Genomic DNA, 22,176 nt, shown 5'->3' on the forward strand with positions numbered 1-22,176 from the left:
TTTTTTTTTTTTTTGGTGAAGTTTTTGAAAGAGCACAGTGTCCTTATGTTTAGTATAATTCCAGTACCACCTGTACTTATGGTCATAAGAAACCTATCTGCATGCTCAGATAATGTTCGTTGTAGAATCTACAACTCGCCTACAACCCTGCTCAGCAGAGATCATATTTTCTTTCAAATGGGTGCCATTTCAAGGCATTGTCTCATTTAACTTCATCTTTTCATTGTGTTCTTATCTCTGAAACACTCTCTTCTTTCAGCATCACTGTGAAATGAGTGTGTACAGGGTTGTTTATAGCTACACGGGAACTTTTTTTTTTTTTCCTCCCTTGGAACTTAAAAATAAACTATCTTCATTATTTCTTTCTGTGCCTAGCTCTATGGTATTGTAGATTTAATCCTATAATGAGTAAATAGAAGTTTAGAAGCAATAATTTTTTTAAAAAAAAATAGCCTGTGGTTTTTATGTCTGCTTTCTCTACTGTCCCATGCCGTGAGGCTTGCTTTGTATTGCTGCAGTGTTAGGTGTTCCGAAAGGATTTTTGAGGAACCTTAGTTGGGAGGAATTTGTGCTCTGTGTGAAATTTCGTTTGTTTCTGCATCCCTGACAGAGCTGCACTTGGCTGCTTAAAATAATGCCTGTACTTAGCATGTTCTCAGTCTAGTGGAAGCCTGAACCCACACACCTATCAGAATTTCAGCTTGTTTATTCAAATGCTCTTCAAGGCAAGGCTTAAGGGGGGGGGGGGGAGAGAAGGAAACCCTTCAGCAACAGAAAAAAATTATCTCTATCCTTTGAGAAAGCTTTAAGAAAAAAACATGATAAATACCGTAAGTGCTACCTACTGAATGCGTTGAGAATGATTGTATTTAAGTCTAATGGATGTTCTCAAAGGACTGAGCCTCACCAGGGTGTGTTTTTTGTTGTTATTGCCAAGTTAATGATTCAAAGTTAATTCAAAGGCCTTTCTGTCTTTCAAGGGGTGTATGTATGCTTTTAAACAAAGATATTTGGAGATTCCATATTCTTTTTCACAGACTTCTGTTTCAAGTTTGCAAGTTGATTTTTGACTGCCAACCCTGCAAAAATCATCCTGCATCATGACAGCTTAGCTATGTTCTTCTTCTCTGTCATCACCAACAAACTATCACTTCAGCTCTGTTTTTGCAAGCTAGACAGGGTTACATTTTGGGTAACACCTGTGCAAACTCATTAAGTACTAGGGAAACTTCACAGGTGCCACTATAGGAATTATGAAGGGAGCTGTCTTTGTTTGGTGGTGTAGCATTTTTCCACTTCTGGCAAAGGTAGTAGTTGTAGTAGTTGTAGTAGTTGTAGTAGTTGTAGTAGTTGTAGTAGTTGTAGTAGTTAACTTCTGTACCATCCAGCAAATAGCTAGCATTCACCAGTGATGCAGCTATGAGGCCATAGCAGTTCTCACTGTGAGTGAGAGAAATACCTGACTTGTGAGGGAAGGGAAACTTTGAGGCACAGCTGTGACTCTCCAGATGTGAACTTGCATGCTGCTGGATCTTCTGGACAGGCTTCCAGAACCTGTATTTGGGACTCTTGAGGACTGTACCACATCTGGTTGCTCACAGCTGATCACACCGGATGCATGCTGCAGTTTTTCATAACAAAGTAGTCTTCCCATAATGAGCGGCAGTATATCCAGAATGTATGCATGAGAACACTTACCTTTTTGAAATTTCATGATGAGCTTCTTCTTGATTTAGAGATGGTCCTGTGCTGGTACAGAAGCAAGTTGCTGCAAACATCTGCCAGCTGATTCCCCAGACAGTAAAAGAGCAGAGGTTGGTGTGTTTGGCGAGGTAGCACTTACTACCAGCTGTTTCTGCTGAGCTGCTGTGCACAGTTGTTCATCTCCCTGTGTACTTGAGATGCTCCTATTCTGTAAATGGGAAAGGATACCAATAAAATATTGTGTAGACCATGGCTGAGGTTCAGACTCAGCATGAGGAATGCAAAGGCAATATGAAGGAAACCAAGATGTTTTGGAGAGCTAGCATCTCTTTTTGGTCAAATCAAGTTTATTTGGTTTTTTTCACCAGCGCTGTGGATCTCCATTGCAAGAGGGACTGTCTCCCTGTTTTGGGAGATGCATCCTATTCTGTCCTCCTGGCCTGGCATGGACTTTAATGTGGAAGCAGCTGCCATAAGGCTGTCATAAGATGGCTGTCTGACACATGTAGTCACCTCTTGTTAGCCATTTGATCTGCATTCATTGGGTATGTTGAGCTCTGTACAGTTCCCCCAATGAGGGAGATAATTCAGGAGGGAAGTATTCCCTCTGTGAAGGGTTATATCAGTTGAAGATAATACTGACCCCATCCGTATGTCATCTTTGTTTCACTGATGGAAGGGATTGTCTTGGGACTCCCTAGTCTGTTAGAGGCAAAATTAACTTGACTAGCATGTGATCAGCACAACTGAAAGCAGTATTAACATGCACTGGTGGAAAGGAATAAAGCTGCATGGCATCCTATGTTCAGATAGTTGGCATACTTGATAGTGTAACCAAAATAATGTTCATGTAGAAGAGTGAAAATTTCAGAAATGTTGCTGGATAGAGGGATAGAAAAACTCTGCTTTGTAAGATAGGACTTGATATGGGTAATTGAGATGCTGTGAATATGGAGTCGTGCTGCAAAGGCATTAAACTGGCATCCTATTTCACAGAACCGTATTTTGAGGGTTGACTTGGTAAGATACACCTTTTCCTACCTTCTTTAACTGGGCATGAGATCATTCCATGAAGTAACACGTGAAAATACTTCTTGCCAGACTATACTTCTGGCAATGCAAGCTTTCTCAAAAAGTAACAAGTGCCTCCTGAAATGCCTGTTCCCCAAAATGCAAAAGGACAATTACAGTTTGTTCCTTTTCCTATCAAACCATTCTGGAAGGTCTGTTGTGGTAAACACACTAGCATACCGATCTCTTGCTCTCTTACCCTCTGGTAGTTCTGTACTGACTTTTTTTTTTCCCCTTGTAAAGAGAGACCTCTACTCAGAATGATCTTTCTTTATCTGACACTTTAACATGAAAAGGAACAAAATCAAGTGGTTGGTTGTAGGAAGGGCAGGCTACTTGATGTTTCAGTGAACAGGAGAGGCATGAGGAAGCCTGTTACGAAGCACACTAATTTTTACATAACAGTTTTTATTAAAGAATCTTGCTTCTGTGGATGAAACTTTAGCAGTCCTTGCTAAGAGAAACCTTGCTTCAGGTAGCACTTCAAGTAGACATAACTTATGCAGACACTTGCTTCCTTATGCCAGAAAAAGGACAGAAATGCATAAATGGAAGTTTTATTCTTGAGGCTAAAATAAAATGCCTTGATGAAATGGATTTGTAACAAAAATATAGGGAAAGCTTTAATTAGAACTTTCCATGCACTATTCAAGTCATTTCAGTCTATTTCTTCAGGGAATACCACCTTTGTCAAGAAGGCAATAAATGCAAGGAAATTTCAGGAATTAGTGCTGTTTAATATTTGAAGTGTTTACTTGAAAAACATGTATCTAGAAAATCAAAGATCAAAAGTAGGATGTGGCTTGTGACATGAAATACTTAAGGATTGTTTGTCAGTTATTTCTGTGTGCAAAAATAAGTAGTAACTAATGTATTTTCCTTAAGGCAGACTGCCACTTGTATGCAACTTATTTATTAGAATAACACATAAGGTAGAAACTTCTTACCCAAGTCTTACATAGAGGGCTTCAATGTGTAATCAGACTGAACTGAAAGCCCCTAGTACCCTTCCAAAATGTCGAGGATGCTCCTTCCTAAATCTCTGAAATCCATTACATAAAGAGTTAACACTTTTAGGAAGTGAATTTCTCATGTTTTTCTGAGGAAGTGGTGACAGCATAGACGGCACAGTAGAATGTCTCTTGAAGGGTGGAGAAGGAAGTGATGGGTGCAGAAAGTTTACTGGAAATTCTGAAAGACCACTGTGGGGGACTGGTTCTGCTTTTTCCAGGGCCCTGCCTGCCCTCGGTTAGGATACTGGGAGATCCAAGTAGAAGGAAGATAAAGAACTGAATCTAGGAAGAGTGCGGCTGCTAGTTGATGGTAGCAGTGTGGAAGAAGAATTGCTTGAATCCCCTACTCATCCATTTGTAACTGTCTGCAGTAGAGCATGACTAAGAGATGGACTCAGATATGGCTTTCCATAGGGGTTTTCCCCTCTTATTTGCTCGCTCTAACTGGAGAATACCAGCTTTCAGCAAAATGTCCTTGTTAAAGCTCAGGCTACTGAGTCATTTGGAAATTCAAAATCATTGCCTCATTTTGGAGCTATGTTGAGTCACCCTTCACCTCTTAACCAAGTGGCTCCAAATTGTCCTTGTTTTATCTCTGGCCTAATACAGCATATCAGTAATTGCATATCAGTACTTAGGGGAGGAAGGGCACATAAGGACAGGTTATACATGATGATTTCCAGTGTCATGGTGCAAAAATCTACAAAAATGCTCCTTGGTTAGGTTATCACTTCTAAAAATGTTTTCTGCAGTTTGTCACTCCTTCTCTGAGCCCTTGTAATGGGAGAAGGGCAGGCTTATGTTTGTAGCTTGCAGTGATGGTTACGCTGATGTCCGTGTCCACCTTTTTATTCTGATGTCTAACTTAATCTGAGGCCTTCTTTAGAAAGAGCTGCAGCACTGAATGCTGGAATTGATGTGTGTGAGTCTTCTGTAGACTAGCAGAATTATTATAGAAAGTGAAACTTTCTTGGTGTAACGTTAGTGATTAAAAATACCAAATGGTTTTGACTAACAGGATGCCAGGAGATTTGCCATTCAAAACAGAACTTAGAATAATTTCCGATTTTGGCATAGAAGCTGAATTGTAGGAAACAATGCTTTTCAGTAATGCTGATGTGGACTTCCAGCTTTTTTTTGGTTGTATTTATTTTCATTATTGATATTAATAGAGCATAAAATGTTCTTGCATTAGTCAAACTATATTGCTTACAACAGTCCCTAATCTTTCCTTTAATGTAGCAGTTTTCATAGCTTTCAAAAATGTCATCAGAGTATGCATGAGGATTTTATATCACTCCAAAATGATGGCACTTCAAGCAAGAAATCAAAGTGTTGTTAGGTCAAAACTTACAGAAGATAGCTGGTATGCACAATATCCATTTCCAGAAATCCAGCTAGAGTAGAGCTCAGATTTGGAGGGTGTGTTTACTGTCTGCAGAAAACCACTGTGAGCCAGCTGCTGCTTTAGACTTCCGGCTGCCTGTGTGCATACTGCCTTGCAGCATAGCCCCAGTCCTGCTGTGCATGGACAAGTGACTTTCTCTGGCTAGTTTAAGCTTAGTAGGAGCTATGCAGTAGATTGATCTGTTATCCCAAGTACAATTTACAGTATTATTTCTGGAAAATAAGTAACCACTTGCCACTTGTGGAACTTGGCTTGTATTGTTATTGGAAGTGTCAAAGGCTGAAATCCAGATCAAACTTTGGAATTCAGTTAAGTTCTAGAAGTTGTAGAGTACTGCTGTCTCTAGAGACCCTTCTGTTCAAAAGTTCTCAAATCTGGATCCACTACATCTTCCCTAATGTTTTTTGAGGCTTTTTAATTTTTCTACATACACTGAGTGAAAATAGAGATTTAGAGGTTTTGGGAGAATATGCCTTTTTAAGAATGAGTTGGTTTATATAAAATATGAAGTTAGAACATGATGACATCTCAAGAAATCATTTAATCCATTTCCCTGCCTCAAGACAAGATCAGCTCAACTACCTGTAAGTATAGAAAGAAAGGGGGAAAAAAAAGAAAAAAAAGCTTTTGTTATTCTCTGAATAACAGCACTAACTGCTGAATTTTGAAGCTTTTAATGTTCTTTTCTTAACTAAATGCATATTACTGGCTTTTTCAGGAAGGGTCAAAGTAAGTGCTCGTAGGCAGAAAAAATGTTAAAAAACATGCAAAGAAAAGTTGTTGGGTTTTTTTTGTTTGTTTGTTTGAGTTGGTTTTTTTGGGGGGGAGAGAGAGAGAGAAAGTGGATGCCATTGAAAGTCTGGAATGCAGATGGATGAGCCCTGAAGGGGGGGAGGGGGAGGGGTGGTGATTCCTTAATTTCAGGCAATTAAAGAAAGCCAAGAGATGAATACGGTGATGATGCACCTACTTCTCTTTAATCTGATACAGACTTCATAATTTTCAGAGATTCGCTAATATTTCTCATTGTATGATTCTGATAAAGTTAGACAATCATCCCTCCAAACACTACAAGTTTTTCCCTCTTCTCAGATTCCAACTGGAGTTCTAACTGGAAACCTCCTCCTTGTACCAAGAGGAGCACTCATGCAAATAAAATGCATGCTTAACCTGAGCCCATGTAACTACTCAGCAGCCACACTCCCAATTTGCCATCTCTGAAGTGCTATAGGACAGCACTGCCAAATCCTATCAAAGGAAGAGAACACTGTATCTTTAATAAAGGGAACAAAGTGGCTTGTATTGGCACCAATGGTTTTGATTCATTACTTTTGCAAGTACCTTGTGATTTTTGTTGTAGCACCAAGTCCTAAAATGAAATCATTTCAATGTTTAAACAAAACCTACACCAAAGTAACAAGAAGCAGCAATTCTTAGTTCAGTAAGAATTTGATACAAATATCAACAACTGAGCTCTAACTGTGAAGACAGAGAAGTTTCAGGGCCTTACTGGAATTATGATGGCATTTTGTTTCAGCATAAAATGTGTAGATTGAGTTGCTAAATCACATGCTCTCAGATTTCTTTGGAAAGAAGAGACAGAGTTGTGCGAGAAGAAGGGGGAGGAAAGGTGTTTTTTAGTTTGGATGTTTTTGTTTTTGTTTTTGTTTTTTTGTAAAACCATGCATATCACTGCTCTTCCCCCCTACACACACACACACTCACACACCCTAGACTGTTTAATCTGTTCCCTGCACTCAGACTGGAGAGGATGCAAATACCTGAACCTTCTCTCGCTCCGGAGAAACTTTCACAAAATGATTTAAATGCTGTGAGTTAGAACTGAAATGCAGTAAACCAAAGGAAAACTGATTTACTATGTTTTAGGATAGATTGTTCCCTTTAATTCAGTTATGGGGAGACTGTTGATACCAACATTTATAATAATTTGGGAGTGGGATAGAAAGGGAGGAGGTCAAAACCAAAAAATAAAGTGAACAAGTAGAAATTATGTATATATTTTTGGAAGAACGATGGATTGAAATTAGAAAAAAAAAGTCAAACTTCATACAAACAGGATTGACTCCTGGAAGTGAAACATTTTGGCAAATATAAGAACTTCAGACAGTTACACTTTGCCTTTTTTTTTTAAATGGAACTGCACTTAGAAATTGACTGACCTGTGCCCAAAAGCAGATGGATAGAGTAAATGTCCAAGAATTTTCTGCTGAAATACCTTTGCTTAAAGAACAGAAGATGTGTATGTGAGATGGAGGAGGGAATGGGATACAAGGAGGGGTTGGGAAGAAGACAGATACTTTATATATTGATGCTGGCTATGCAGCAGCATTTGTAGATTAATCCTTTTGCTGGTGCTGCAGATGTGCCACATGATGTGCCATCTGCCACTTAGCTCTTAAGTTAAATTTAGACTTTGCGTGTATATGTCTTTATTTTTTATTTATTACTTAAAGCATTTTTGTAAGTATTATTCAGCTGTCAAAATAAATGAGAGGAAATAGCATTGAAAGTAGTTGATTTGTATTTGTTTAATATGAAGCATGTAGAACCTTTCCAACTCTTAGCTAAATTTATTATTTATTACTTTATCTTGGTGACAGCAAAGGATTTGTTTTAAACTGTGTCTTTTGACTTGTATAAGCTATGAATCCAGTTGTTTGCTACATCCATAGTTGAGAAGGTGATAGAGTCTGAATTGTTTCTCTCTAGGTAGTAAGTGAGCTCTGCTGAGTGTTACATATGCCTAAAAAGTGTCAGTACAATATTTGAGGTGAAATTCTGTACATAAGGTAAGGAAAACAGGAAGCACTAGGGGAGAAGCACTCTGTTTAATACAGAAATAAAGCAAAACTGCCAGTTTTTTGGGGTGTGTTTTTTCTAAATATGTTGCTTGGGTGATGTGCTTTGCCCATTTATTGAGAAGATAAGCTAGGCAAGTTAGAAGGAAACAAAATCTTAGTGCCTAAGACAGTTATGCAGCAAGAGAATGGTTTGGAGAAGGGTGTCTCTCCTAGAAGACTTTGTAGGGAATACAGATTCGTGACAATTCTGACGCAGGAAGAGGCTTAATTACCTGGCCATCCCACTGAGGTCAGGTGTGTATGTTTAAGCACAGGGAAGAGCAATAAAGAAGAGAGGAGAACTGGAAGAAGTAAGGAGGAATTTGTATTGTTTTCAAGTTTTGAATACTGTGGCTTAGATGCCCAGACCCAGTGAGGCACACATGAGGAAGTACTGAGGTTGTGGGTGAAAATGAAGATTACGAAAACATAGAATTAAGAGTGCTTAGTGTGGAAAATAAATGCAATTGACTGAAAGTTGTAAAAATAATGAGAAATAAAATCTTTTTTATTATAACAGAAGAATACCGAGAATGGGACAAAGAGGGCAAGAGCTGAAGGTAATGAAGACTAAAAATAAACAAAAAGCATATTAAAATGTGCAGCTTATTTGAAAGTTAGTGCTTCAAAAAAGGTGAAAGGCAAATGAATGATATTTGTATTGGAAATATTTGACCGAGAAAGACAGCAAATTGATACAGGAAGATGCAGCAAATTGAGCTGCATTCTGCACAGTGTCTCATCATATTGCAACAATGGGCTGCCCGGTGACAGCAAACCTTGTTCATTGGATGTATTGTAACTAGGAGATCAATTAAAGATTGGGTGAAAGAAAAGGAAGGAGAGTGAGTAGTAGGATACATAATGCTCCAAACTCTTAAATCTTTAACTTGTCAGTTATGTTGCCCCTGCTGTTAATTCTAATCAAGAGGTGAGGTAAACTCATGAGACGGTTGTGGCTGTATCTGTTTGAAATAATAAAACATTTAATCAAAGCTCTGTAATAAAAAGTGGACATGTAGGTAGCAGTATTCCATTTAATAGATGGGAGCTATTGCCAGGGATCTTCAAGTGCTTCCCAAAATGATCCCATCAAATCAGTGCTGAAGAAGAAGTAATACTACCCAGAGGAAGAGTTTTGTGTGGATGTTTTAATCATCTAAAGTAATTAGATCAGTACTAAATCCTCTAATTTTACACAACATTTTATAAGGCTCTTTTATGTGATTTTTATGTGTGTGTTTTCCACTTAATTTGCATCTGAAATAGATAAATCCCTCTTTTATTGATTATAAAGAAGGAAATTGTAAAGGGTTTTTTTAATACTGTAAGAGATTTGAAGACAGTCTGGAAAACAGAACTTAAAATCATTTTTAGTTATCTAAATTGAGGGAAATTGAGTCATATGAAAAATTAATTTCACTTAAAAAGAAGAATAGTCAATAAAAGCGTTAACTGGAATGTAAGATTAAGTCTGTCCTGTATTACTATATGCTATATTAATTTTACGTCTGTAAAAAACTTAATCACAAAAGGTGAAATGTTTCCCCATCCTGTATGGAGAGCAGATCACCAAAGCTTCAACACGTACTGTCAGTCTGTCCTGTTTATTGATATAACTTATGATTGCTTTGACTTTGCCCATGAAATGGGACCTGAATGTTATAGGAACTGACTGCCTTTGCACAGTATGTGAGATAAACCTACTGGGGTTGGTGAAGGAAATCTTGACTTGAATAGACAGATTTAAAAAATTCTCTGAGGAGGATACTTTCTTTAGCATTTCTTTTGTCCCTCAGGATTCACTAGTGGTGAAAACTAGGCTGTTCTCTATTTTGGCTTTTATGCCAGCTTGATTCATTTTTCTTGGTCGTCTCATTCCCTGGGACTGAGGGATCCTGTTCTCTGCACAGTCCCTGGCCAGTTTCAGAGTTTTCAAGATGCATCTTTCTTGCAAAGCACTTTCTCCTGAGCAGGTGGCTTTTGAGGAATTTATTGAAATCTTTCATATCCTATTGAGTTGTCATCTGCTAATCTGAGTTTGTTAACTCTTATTCAGACTCCTAGGTAAATTTCATTAATATGTGTTTTTTTATTTTGGGGGGGGGGTTTATGATGAAATGCTTTTGTAAGCCTTGACTGTGGCTCATAATGATATGCTTCGTGCAGTGGTTCTGTTTAGATAATGAAATCTTTGCTTAAGTCAGAATCTTTTGGGTATGCAATATTTGGTTTGTACAGAGCTTTCCATTCTTTGCTATAACTCACGTGTTCTTTTTCCTTGTCACTTTGAACTAAGATCAATGAGATCTTAAAATAGAGCCAAGTTTGTGTTCAGTATAGATAAAGACTTTAGATGTAATGTTCTTCATGTAATTATTTATATTAAATTTGCTATTCATATTTCTATTTTAGTGCTTGGTTGTAATTTAATATCTCTGCCTTTATTTTAGATAGTTAAAATGTTCTTGAACAGTGTTTATATCTTCCTGTTGTGTAATGTGTGAAACATCATGACTAGTTACACAAATATCTAAACATCCCTTTAAAGCAGTGAAGTAAATCACAGTCCAGTCTGATTTAATGTGAAGGAGGTGGGCTACATAAGGAAAATACAAATAGCCTCTGTTTCAAACAAAATCTGTGCTGCTCTTTTTTTCATATGTTTTCATAACTATTTTCACATTGAATCAAACAATAAAGCTTCTCTAACTACGCATCTTGTATTTCATAGTTCCTTCCACTCCTCTCACTCCAGTGTTGTAAGCCAGTGTTCACAAATCACTCGGGGCAAGCATATTTGTAACTTTACAGGGAGATCTTGTGTTATCCAGTCTGAACACATTTTGCATGCTGAAATCCTTTTCAGTTTAGAGCTATGATTTGAAACAAAGGTTTCCTTAAAGGAGAAAATGTGAAGTCTTTCCCCTCAGATAAAACGGAGAACTGCACCCTCATTTGGTTACATAGGAGCCATGCTTGGCAAGGGCTATGCTTCAGCCTTCAGGCAAAGTACATCAGCAGGATGCAAATGTTACAGGCTTTTCAACCTTTTGGATTTCTTTTTCAAGATGCTGTGTTTCTAATTAAAACCCTTTCTAAAGGACAGTAACTCAGTTACTACATACAAAGATGGAGTATGCTAAACATCTGACAATTCACTCCACAGTGAAGTGCATGCAGCTAAAAACAAAATATCGTGCAGTCATTTTTTTATGCAGTTTTCACAATGCTCTTGTAGTAACATACAGAGATACGGGCATATTTACGTGTACACAGAGTGGGTGAAAGTGTTTACATGTATCCTATACAAATAGGAGGGAAAGAGTTGGCTGGGTTTTTTTTTTTTTTTTTTTTTTAACTCTTTTGTACCACTCCACAAAATGAAGCCTAATCATCATGAGGGTACTTTTTTTTTTTGTAACTTCTTGTTTTTAAATGTGAACATTTCTTTACTGATCTGTAGTTAAACTTTACTGTCAAATTATTGGTGCTTAGAATCTCCTCCTCCTTTTCTGCGTGGTGTGCAGTACTAGTTAATAAGTGTTTTTCAGCTTAGTAGAAGTATGCATAGATGTGTGCAAGCAYGCCTACTTCAACAGAGTTGAACTTGTTTTGCATTAACTATATTGGAAAAACTTTTTCATATTTCTGTGAATAGGATGAGGAAAATTGTAAGCAGATCAGCCTCTTTCCTTTAGGTCTAGATATTGATAAAGGGCCAGGGGAAAGTGTATTGATGTACTTTGTTTTTCCTTTTGACATGCAGGTACAATATATGGAAAATATTCCAGATCTAGTTTGCTTTCTTCATCCTCTTTTCTTTGAGTCAGCCAGACCCTTCTGACGAATCTACTCATGCTTTATAATACTTTTTATTCCAGGTAGCAGTGTTCAGTGAAATGTGATCTTGACCAAATCTCTGCATGGATAACATTCTACACAGGGAGCCTTGGCAACACCAATTGCTCCTTCGATCACTTGCCTTTTTAATCTAAGGCCTAGAGTGTTCCGTAATATATGCTAATCAGAGCAATATAAAGTGCATAAATAAATATATATATATTTCATACATGTGTGTTTGTGTATGCGTATATATATAGGTGTAGTATCTCTTTGTGCTCTGTCACAGATAGAGAACTTTATCATGCTATTATATCCTCCATTAGGACTAGAGGCTCCTCTGGGTTTCAAAAAGAACAGTGAAGAGACTGAAAAATCACGGAAGTCCTTTGCAGCCTAATGAAATTGTAGAGAGAAGCAGAGCAACTTAGGCCTGGAGCTTCAGGAACATAATGCACTGAGGCTGACGTCACGGGGAGGGGGGTACATAAGAGATAAATACATATCTGAAATGCACGAAAAAAAACAGAAGCTTATTACATGCTGGAGAAGGTAACAGATTGGGAAAATTCCCTACTTCTGTGATTCTTCAGTTTGTTTTATCCTGCAAACCTGACTTCAGTGCAGTTACCTAAAGTTATGGTAGGTAGTTTAGCCTATGGATACACTTCAAATGTTAACTTAACCCATGAGCTTGTTACAGTGTTTGAAATGTCAAGTGTTGATTGCTTCATCTTATGATACTGTATGTTATAGATACTATCAGATTGTTTCTTTCTGTTAATTCCATTAATAATCTTACCATTACACTAGACAGATGGTGTTTGAATAGGTGGTACAGCAGATGTTTCAGTTGGCTTACACAGACAAAAAGACAGTATCTGACAAAGCAATGCTTTCTTTAACTGGAAGTACTTTGTAGAGCAATTATAAAGATAACATGGAAGAGGGGGTTTTTTGTTCTTTCCTTTGCTTAAAACATAAGGAAGCAAAAATCCTTTTTATATTTTCGATATTAGGTATTTAGGTAAATTAAATATTTGATGTATTCTGGAAGATAATTAAATTATTTTATTGTCAGGTATATTGGGTCAGTATATTGGATCCGGGTACTTCTGAAATTTGATAATCTGACACCAAAAGATACTCTAAATCATAAATTAGGGAAAGGAGATAAGAGATTTTTCTGGAGGTAATGATAAGTGCATAAACATACCCACACATGGTGAGGGACCTGAAAGTTGGGAAATACTAATTCTGTTATTAAATGTGTTTGTCTTTGCTTTATAAATTTGTCTGATTCCCCCTCCCGCTTTTATTGTTCTTGCTCTTTTTGGCTTTGCCACTCTTCCAGAATATTTCTAAGGGAATTTTATCAGCTTGCATTTTCCAGATGGGTATAAATTACAATTTGATTTAAACCCTGTATGTATTGGAAGTGTTATGCTACACAATCGCATGATGTATGTTATTCCGCTGCCTCCATTAGTGCTTGCAGCACTCTTCTGTTTTCAGTGTCATGGTCAAATTTAATTAAATCCTTGTATTTGTTTTTCTAGAAGACCAGTCCTAACAATGATCTCTGTAGTGCACCGTAAGATTTCACCTGCCTTGCTCTCAGTCACTCACATAGCATTTGAGTGTTGTTCTTTTCAGCTTAAATGCTGGATCATGTTTTAACTTCTCTTCCCCCTCTCTTCTTTAGTGCTACTTTTTCCTGTCTCCTGAATTTATTTCTGTCATTAGCCATTGTGCTATGACCAGTGTGCCCTTTGCTAGAATAAGTGTTTATGTTCAACTCAAATATACTTATGATGATTAATAGGCTTCAGTTGCTTGCAGATCTTTTTTCTACCATTATCCTACCTAGTAATTAGGTGTTGTTGCTTCATGCTACAGTGTAGTCAAGTACTGTGAACACCAGTACTTAGACTCATTGCAGATTGTGAATGTCTGTCTGTATAAGCATTTGAAGTGTAAACTTATGCTGAAGACTGTTTTGCCAGATCTATTTAAAAAAAACAAGGGGGGGGGGGAGTAAGTGGCTTAATCACCTATCCAGCATCCTTCAGTTACTACTTTCCTACAGTTTTCTCTTCTTCAGTGTATTTGTCATCTCTTTTCAATACTTTCCAGTATTTGGGGGACTTAGAACGGAAAGACTATTGGTATTCTCTCACTGTCTGTGCCAGTGAATTATGCGTTGCAGAGCAAGAAAAGGAGCACAAAAATTTGAGTACTTTACTTCCAGCTTTCAGGGCCTGAACAGGTGAGCATATCCGTCAGTCCTGCATTTGTTTCCTATCTGCTTGTACTCTTTAGTTGGCTACAAAATTAATATGATGAGGTGGGGGGAAATTATGCCTTTATTTTCCCTAACATGCCCTCTAGGAAAAAGGTGTGCATGCAAACTCAAAGAAACTCTATACTGCAAGATCTGTTATTTTACAGTATCCCAGTTTCTTTATCTGTAAATATCAATGACTTTTCTTTGCAGGCAAAATGCTGGTAGCATTAAATCTATTATTCTATTAATTGGGTTGTCTTTTGGGCATGGTACATATGAAATGCTACCGCTTTCATATCATGTTTAATTGGAATGCTCTATCAACCATAGCTTACCCCACCCTCATAATGCTGACAATAGTTATATCCACAATTGGGTAAGTGTACGAATGACTCTCAACCCCAGTCCTATAAGCATTATACACACGAGAGGCTCAAGTGTCTCATAAAGTTTACTGTGTTTTGCAAGACCATAAAGGCAGCAAGGGGAAGGGGAACAGTTTGCCTCCAGTTTGGCATTGTAGCAGGACTGAAAACATACAGGCTATTTTGCTTCATTTGGAAGGTGGAGAAAGACTTCATGCAGCCATGACAGTTTACAGTTTCTGTAGAAATCTTCTCTTCCTTTTGGAAAGACTCAGTTTTGTATCGATACCTCACCTGAGAATTAACCTTACTAGCAGAAGCAGCTCACATGTCCTTCATGACAGGAAGCTATGCAAGGGTGGTGGTAATGGTGTTGATTGATGGACCTAACTGACAATGAGACTCTGGGGGTGGCTGTCATTTCTGAAAACAAATGAAGGATGAGTTCCCTAGTTCAATCCTACATCCTCTTTAGTTTCTTGTCATTTTTCAAACGTCTCCCTTCCTGTAGAAGTTTTGGAGAACTTCAAGCTAATAGGGCAAAGACAATTATAAACATCGTGTATTGGGGGGAAAAAATGCCCTTTGGAGTTTGTACTAAAATATATGTGTTTAGGATAAAGTTTTGAAGTAATTGGTATCTATGTGATTTGATAAAAACATGAAGAACCTAGGTAGATAATTGGAAGATGGGAAATAAGAAATAAAATGCCTATTCTGGCAGCAAATATGCTAGATTGTTCTGCTTGGATGAGTGGCAGATAACTGTTTTCATTTAGCTATGTGATGAAGCAGAAAACTCTCTTTTGCACAAGTCCTAATGCAATGCAATCTAATGTTTTTAAACATGTACATCATCTCAGTATGGATACTCTCTACAGGGAACAGCGTATTGCAAAAGTATTCGTGACAGCACGGTACTGAATGCAAAACGTCTCAAAATTTAAGGTCATATGTGCTTCCACATTATAAAAGGTCTCAAATTATATAATTTGAGAAATCTGATAATTACGTCAATCATGGCAGTGAAAGTTCAGATAAATGTCTGTGCAATTACTGTGGATATACAGCAATGCTTACAGTCCAGCTCTTAAAAACTTGGGAAAAGTAATTTACAGTATGAGAGCATCATGTTAAACATCTCTACAAGTAAACCCAGAAGGAATGATTTTGTACATTTTAAAAGGAGAAAGTTTCTTTAAAAAAAAAAAAAAAAGTATTACGAGGACATTTTTCTTCATGGTAAGGCACCCGTTTAATGCTACTTTAACCTTCTTGCATTGAAGGAACAGAAGCAGACCCATTGATCCTGGCAGAAGGAGACTTCCCATCTTTTCAGTTACCTTCAGTTGTTTTTTTTTGATGTGGAGACAGGAAGGAAAAAAAAATGATTGCCTGCTCAGCCAGCTTTCCCTGCTGCAGATCTCCTCTGACAGAAATTGCTAACTACACTTCAAGTTTATAGACTAATATTTCAGCACAACACTATGTCTAATTTCCAGGAATGGGTCATTAAATTTTGGAAGGGTTTGTTTGCTCTGCCACATCTGAAGTGGCTTGAAATCCTGAAGGGTTCAGCAAAGAGAGGAAGGTCTGAGGAAAGACACAGGTGCTCCCCATCTGCTAATAAGGTGTTTTGGGGAAGAACATGGAAAGCTCTGTGGTTGAGTTGCAGTTTCTTTCACAGGCTAATCTAGTAGTGTTACTTAAGTCTCTTTCCACTGGGTGAATATGATTTATACAAAGGAAAGCAGGCAGTAAATAATAGTAAAAGCAGTATTAATTGGATCTTAATACATCACATCTTCAAAGCAGTGAATATCAGTTTTCTAAGTTATTTCCAAAAATAAAGTGCCAAAGCATTGGAGACATACAGAGACCTCTTGATACTTTGATGTCAATGTGATGCCCTTTCCTTATTTGCATCCCTTGCTTCCATTAAACTTTGTCTTTTGAATGCAGTCCTTCTGAGAAGATTGTGTAAATTCTCCCATGCTTGCCCTTTTGTGGCCATAAATATTAGAAAATGATTCTTAGTTAATTCAGCATCTCTGTGCCCAGCTTGTACTTCTTTTGGAAGATTCTTGGGGCAAGAGTTTCTGCTGGCACAAGAGCTAACCTAGAAAACACGATGTACAAGAGTTGGGGGTGGGGAGGAATACAGGACTTAGTATATGTAATGACTCTCACCATCCCTAATCACTATGATCAAGCCTTTTGAAAAGGAAGTGACTTACAATACCTTCCTCCAAGGAAATTGGATTTTTTTTTTGCCTCTGATTCTAAAATGTGTGTGTCTGTAGTTACAACTGTCCATAATTCATGCTAATGAATAGTTGTTTTGTGATCCTGCTAAAGAAGAAAATGAAGCCAAAACCAATAAAGAGTGGGGTATAGATGCTTTTCTGGTGATTCTGTTTCCTCCCTGCATTATTTTTGCACGTTATATTAGTAGGACATGACTATTTATGGCATAAAAACGATGGCGAAATGTAATGATTAGCTAATATGATAAATGTTTGATCTGAAACAAGTCTGAAAAAAACATTGATACAGTGATGTGATGCCAAGTGTCCTGAAAAGAGCAGATTTAGGGTAGTAATTTAACTACCAGTTCAGTAAGACTTACAAGATCACAAACAAATTACTGTTATTAGCAGAAGTATTTGTTCTTGCATCAAACTGTCATCCTTCTTTGCTGTCTAACCTGATACTGCCCTGTGGAAAAAAAATGTTGTCAACTACTTTAAGTGTGGTTTTATGTGAATTACTTCTGTGAGTTTTGTCTCCTAAAACAGCGCTAATTTTTGTGACCCACACACTTTAAATCAAACCTGCAAAAGCAGAAACTTAAAAAACAAAGCAGTTTTATCTCTGTGAAGAAGCCCATGAATGAATGTGGGATCCCAAACTAAAGGAGAATTTACACTGGCTTCTTACTGCAGTCCTACTGGTTAAAGTCCAGTAAATACCCTTTGATTTACACCTCTCCTGCTTTTAAAATAGGGGTTTAGAGAGAGGGAGTTGTAAAATGGTGTGGCTTAGAGATCTCAGGCATGAAATAGCCGCTTTGATTGCAGCTTAAAAGTGATCTGCATGTACAGTATTTAATAACAAACAACTAATTGTGGGGTTATGTGCTGAATACCACAATGGCAACAATAAGAAGGTTGTTTGGTGTATAACTAGTACTTACTCTGGATACCTGTTAATTGATAACTATCTTTCAGTCTGGAACAATGTCAAAGATTTCTGGAGCCTGACACCCTAGTTAAGCATGAACAGAAGCAACCTGTAAAGTCATTTGGTTTTAAACAATACAGTAGTCTTCTGGTAACACTTTTATAATGAATTGTGATAGATTAGGATATCCTTCCAACAGATGGTTGTAGGTGGGAAAAAGAGAGAAAGAAAAAGACTGCAAAAATAAAGCCACCTAGTTCAGAAGAGGAGAAAGAACAACCTTACCTGGTCTCCTTTGTTTCAGTAGGTCAACCTCCTGCTGTAACACGATAGTTGATCCGTTGCCAAAATAAGAGTCCTTAGCCTTTAAGGTGTCAGAAGCACGAAGTGACTTTTGGGGAATGGTGTAATTTAAATACAGCTAATATTGTGGAGAAGTCATCTTTCTGTAGCTTACAAGTCCACTGGTAGTGCACATTTAAAAATACTTGCAGAATGTTTTTAATTCAGAAGGAAGCCCTAAGTGCATTACTCTTCTTAGCGAAGAAGTACTAAAGGAAAAATTCTATCGTGGACTAAAGATCAGAAATTCAAACATCAGAGTTCTTCAAGAAGTCAATGATATGTGCTTTGTCAGTGAAACATAGATAACTGCTAATCCTAGTCAGTTGGGAGGGGGGGTTGTTTTGTTTAATTAAATCTGACCCTTCTTGAATATCAAAACGTATTGTATATCCATTTACTTCAAAGTTACTTTTCAGTCCCAGCCTCTACAATGGACATAAGCAATGATTCTGGAGTTTTTTGTTTGTTTGTTTTTAATGAAACAGTAGCTGTCATAAAGCTTCTGAGGTGCTTTATTAGAAAGTCTTAGCCTTAATAGTTTTATGGCTAAAAAGGTCTAATGTTTTCTTACTCTGGCTAGTGGCTGCCTCATTGTTCTCTGAGGTGAATGGGGTTTCTTCTCTTTCAATGGGTGCATACTGTTGAGAGAGAACAGCTTTTACGTGTGCACACACACACAGGTGAAGGCAATTCTGCTCATGTAAAAAAAATGCCACATTTTTCAACCAGCAGAAAAAAGCCTATGTAGTTTTTGTTTTGCAGAGATGATTTTTTTTCTGACCTCAGCATTTTTTTTTCTTACTGTGGTATGGAGAGATCAGGGTGTTTGTAACAAGCTCTCATTCAAAGGAGTAGTTAAGGAGACAAGGAGATCTGTTCTCAGAATTTCTCTCTAGTTTCATTCTGAATGCTGTTTTTCTGCTGAGTTTTCTGCATATGACTTTCTAGTATTGTGCTAGAACCCAAGAAACAAATTAAGGATAGAAAAGAAAGCATAATAAGATTGAGCCTGTTGTGATTAAACAAAAAAATGCTTATCCATACTGGAGGCCGCTGGCAATATTTCCTGACGATATTGTTTAATGTTGTGTATGTGTGCATGTATTGTGATGTGCAGCCTTTTTATCTCATAAGCAGTACTCAAGAGTGCCACATACCATTCAAGCCTATGGGCCAAGTCACAAGCAAAAATATTTTGCTTCCCCGTCAGCTAGTTTAGCCTTCTTTATTGACTTCCTATCGCATTTTAACAACATACTGTCTTGCTGGCTTTGTTACGGGAACACACTGGAGTTTCAGACTGACGTGATTCTAGCTGGGCTGACAAGAGTAGAGATCCTAGACAATAAGGAAATGAGGAATGCCAAGTTTGCATTTTCAGTGAAGTCACAGAAAGACAGTTGGCCAAAAACTGAGCAACTGATTTTTAATTCCTTCTTACCCTGAGTTTGAGTAACTGTTCTGAGTCATAGTGACCGCCTACGTCTGCTGTCTGACTTGGCAGTCTTTCTGGAAGTTTGAACTCTTTAAAAAGCAATCAGCTTTTTAGATAAAGTTGAATATCTCGATATCTGTGAAGGTGTATGTGTTGTGGGGAGAGAGGGAGTCATGGCTTCTCCTGCCCATAAGCAAGGGCCCGGAGCACTACTGTCAGCACTTCTCTGTGGCAGTGCAAATATCTAAATGTGTGCTCCAGCTGTATTTCTGTTAGTGCAAAATTGTTCAGACCTCATGGACAAAACCCAGATTCTCTGTTGTACAGAGAGCTGTTGTGAAGTTAAACCGAACCAAGTCGAGAGGGATGAAATACTGTAGAGTATCCTGCCTAGCCTTCTGCTACCAGTTTAGGATGACATAGATCTTCTAGAGGTCCTGTGTCTTTGTCTTGTCTGCCAGTCCCATGGGAATTCTTAGATGTTCAAGGGTGTCTCAAATAGCACTAGGTGCCTAAGATTAGGAAGTAAGTCTTCCAGCCTACATATAATGGGATAGAGGATGTTCTGGCACAATCTAAAGAACTTCTCTGTCTGTTCCAGTTTGTAATAATGTGTACTGCACATGTGTACTGTACCTTGTCTGGTGAACCTGACCCTTGACAATTTGTGTTCTTAGCAGTACGGTGCTACCCCTAAAACAAGGATATACAGTGGAAGGACTATGTACTCAGCAGAACTGAGCAACTTTTTTAATGACAGGGATTCTTTTCATGAAGTGTAAAGTCGTCTCACAAGTTCATAAATTTATTTAAGGAAAAAATGAAGAATGAAACCTGATCGGTGATCATAACACTGAAAGAAAACCAAACCCACTTAGAGATTGATTGCCAGTTGCTTCTCTCAGAGTTTGCTTCTCTCACTGCCCATGACTGCATTCAAATACTTCTCAGCTGGTTTTGGCTCCTCTAGAGTCCGCTCCTAACAGTGTGTTTGAGAAGACCTTCTCACCCCTGCCTTCTGTGGATAAGGGTCATTTAGCCATGACTGTGTGTCTCAGTTCGAGACTGAGTTTGTTGCTAAGGTTTCTGTATGGTGTCAGTATTGTAATGCTGGTACTGGTGACCCAACAGCATAAAGTATTCTCCAGCTGATCCAGCACTTTAAATCCAAAAATCTTGAGTCTGATTTTTCCCTTACAGCATTTGATTATCTTTCTTTATCCCATAACACAGTTGCTTATTGGTTATCATCTTCTATTTTCTGTCTGTCATGCATTCCTTAATTGGTTAATTACTTCATCAGCATACTTGGCGCATGTTCATTCTCCAGTCATAAAGTAGCAGTATGCATTGAGTTTATGCATGGTTGTAACTTGAAATAATTCTTGTTTGGCACTTTACAAGGAAATCTCAGCAGTATTAACAATCCTGTTCTTTATTTAACGCAGTAACTAGGTTCTTAGAGATTTCTGATCTGAATATGTATGTACCTATAAGCAGCAGCAACAGCTGAATACGTCAATAGTAACGTGCTGAAGTCAACAACTTCCTTGTGTTATTTCTGGTTTGTAACACAATCACCATTTCTTGTTCCTGAATACCTACCTATGGTTTTCACCTTCAAAATCTTCCTACTTGGCAAGATGATACAGTAACTGTAATTCTTGATGTGCTGTCTAATCTGTGCTTTTAAAGGTCAAGTATCCCTCCTCTAAAAAACTAAGAAAAAAATTGAGGATAGATTAAAGTGAATATTGAGAGATTATATTGACTGGAAGAAATTAAGGACTGTTTCTCTTGGAGAACAAAAAAAAAAATTAACATGTATGTGGAAGGAGAAGACCAGATACCATTAGTTTTCCCAGTAATGTGATGCATGTATTTGTCAAAAACCTAGTGGTCTATACAGGTAATACCTTTTATTTATAGATATGCTGAAAAGTGTGGGTATATGTACACGTGTATGTTTGTGTGATGTAAAGCCAATACTTCAATTAATCTTTTTCGCTACCTGTAGCTATTCTCAGGTTCTATTCCAGATTGCACAAAAAGGAGCAAAGTACTTTAGATAATAATTGGGAGGTACGGCTGTTTCACTGCCACAGTAGCAGCTGTAAACTACTCCTAATTCTAAACATCCTTGAACCAAATACTTTCCCTCATTCTGTCCCTCCTTTTTTTAGTGGGCAGTTCGCTGTAGTGAAAAAATGCCGTGAGAAGAGCACTGGCCAGCAGTTTGCAGCGAAATTCATCAAGAAACGGAGAACAAAATCCAGCCGGCGAGGAGTGAGCCGGGAAGATATTGAGCGAGAAGTTAACATACTAAAAGAGATTCGACATCCTAATGTGATCACACTGCATGACGTTTATGAGAACAAAACAGATGTCATTCTTATTCTGGAACTGTAAGTAGCTCTAGAGTCCTCGGGAGGAGAAACAGAAATTTTCTTTGTGTTAGAGAAATAAACACTTTCTCTTAAGAGTCATTATGATTTAGTGAGTGTTCCTTACCAACCTGAAGGAAGATTGGTAATAGTCAGAGAATTCTTTATTTTAGGTCAGAGTTGTAGCTTCTTGATTTCTATGCAGTGTCCTTCACTGCAAATGCACTACAGAAGTAAAACCACATCCTAGTAGATTTAAGCATTTTTTTCTGTGTGT

General features: G+C 37.8%; 1 protein-coding gene across 1 annotated transcript in view; it reads left to right on the plus strand.

The window, feature by feature from the left end:
- The window catches only part of DAPK1 (death associated protein kinase 1), a 96,981-nt gene that overhangs the window by 24,392 nt on the left and 50,413 nt on the right, over window positions 1–22,176 (plus strand). The window contains exon 3 of the mRNA XM_026088454.1: window positions 21,699–21,920. Within this exon, the coding sequence (XP_025944239.1) occupies window positions 21,699–21,920 (222 nt within the window). The remainder of the gene's footprint in view (window positions 1–21,698; window positions 21,921–22,176) is intronic.

This window comes from Apteryx rowi, unplaced genomic scaffold (genome assembly GCF_003343035.1).
Source record: "Apteryx rowi isolate R43461 unplaced genomic scaffold, aptRow1 scaffold_77, whole genome shotgun sequence".
Taxonomy (NCBI): Eukaryota; Metazoa; Chordata; class Aves; order Apterygiformes; family Apterygidae; genus Apteryx; species Apteryx rowi.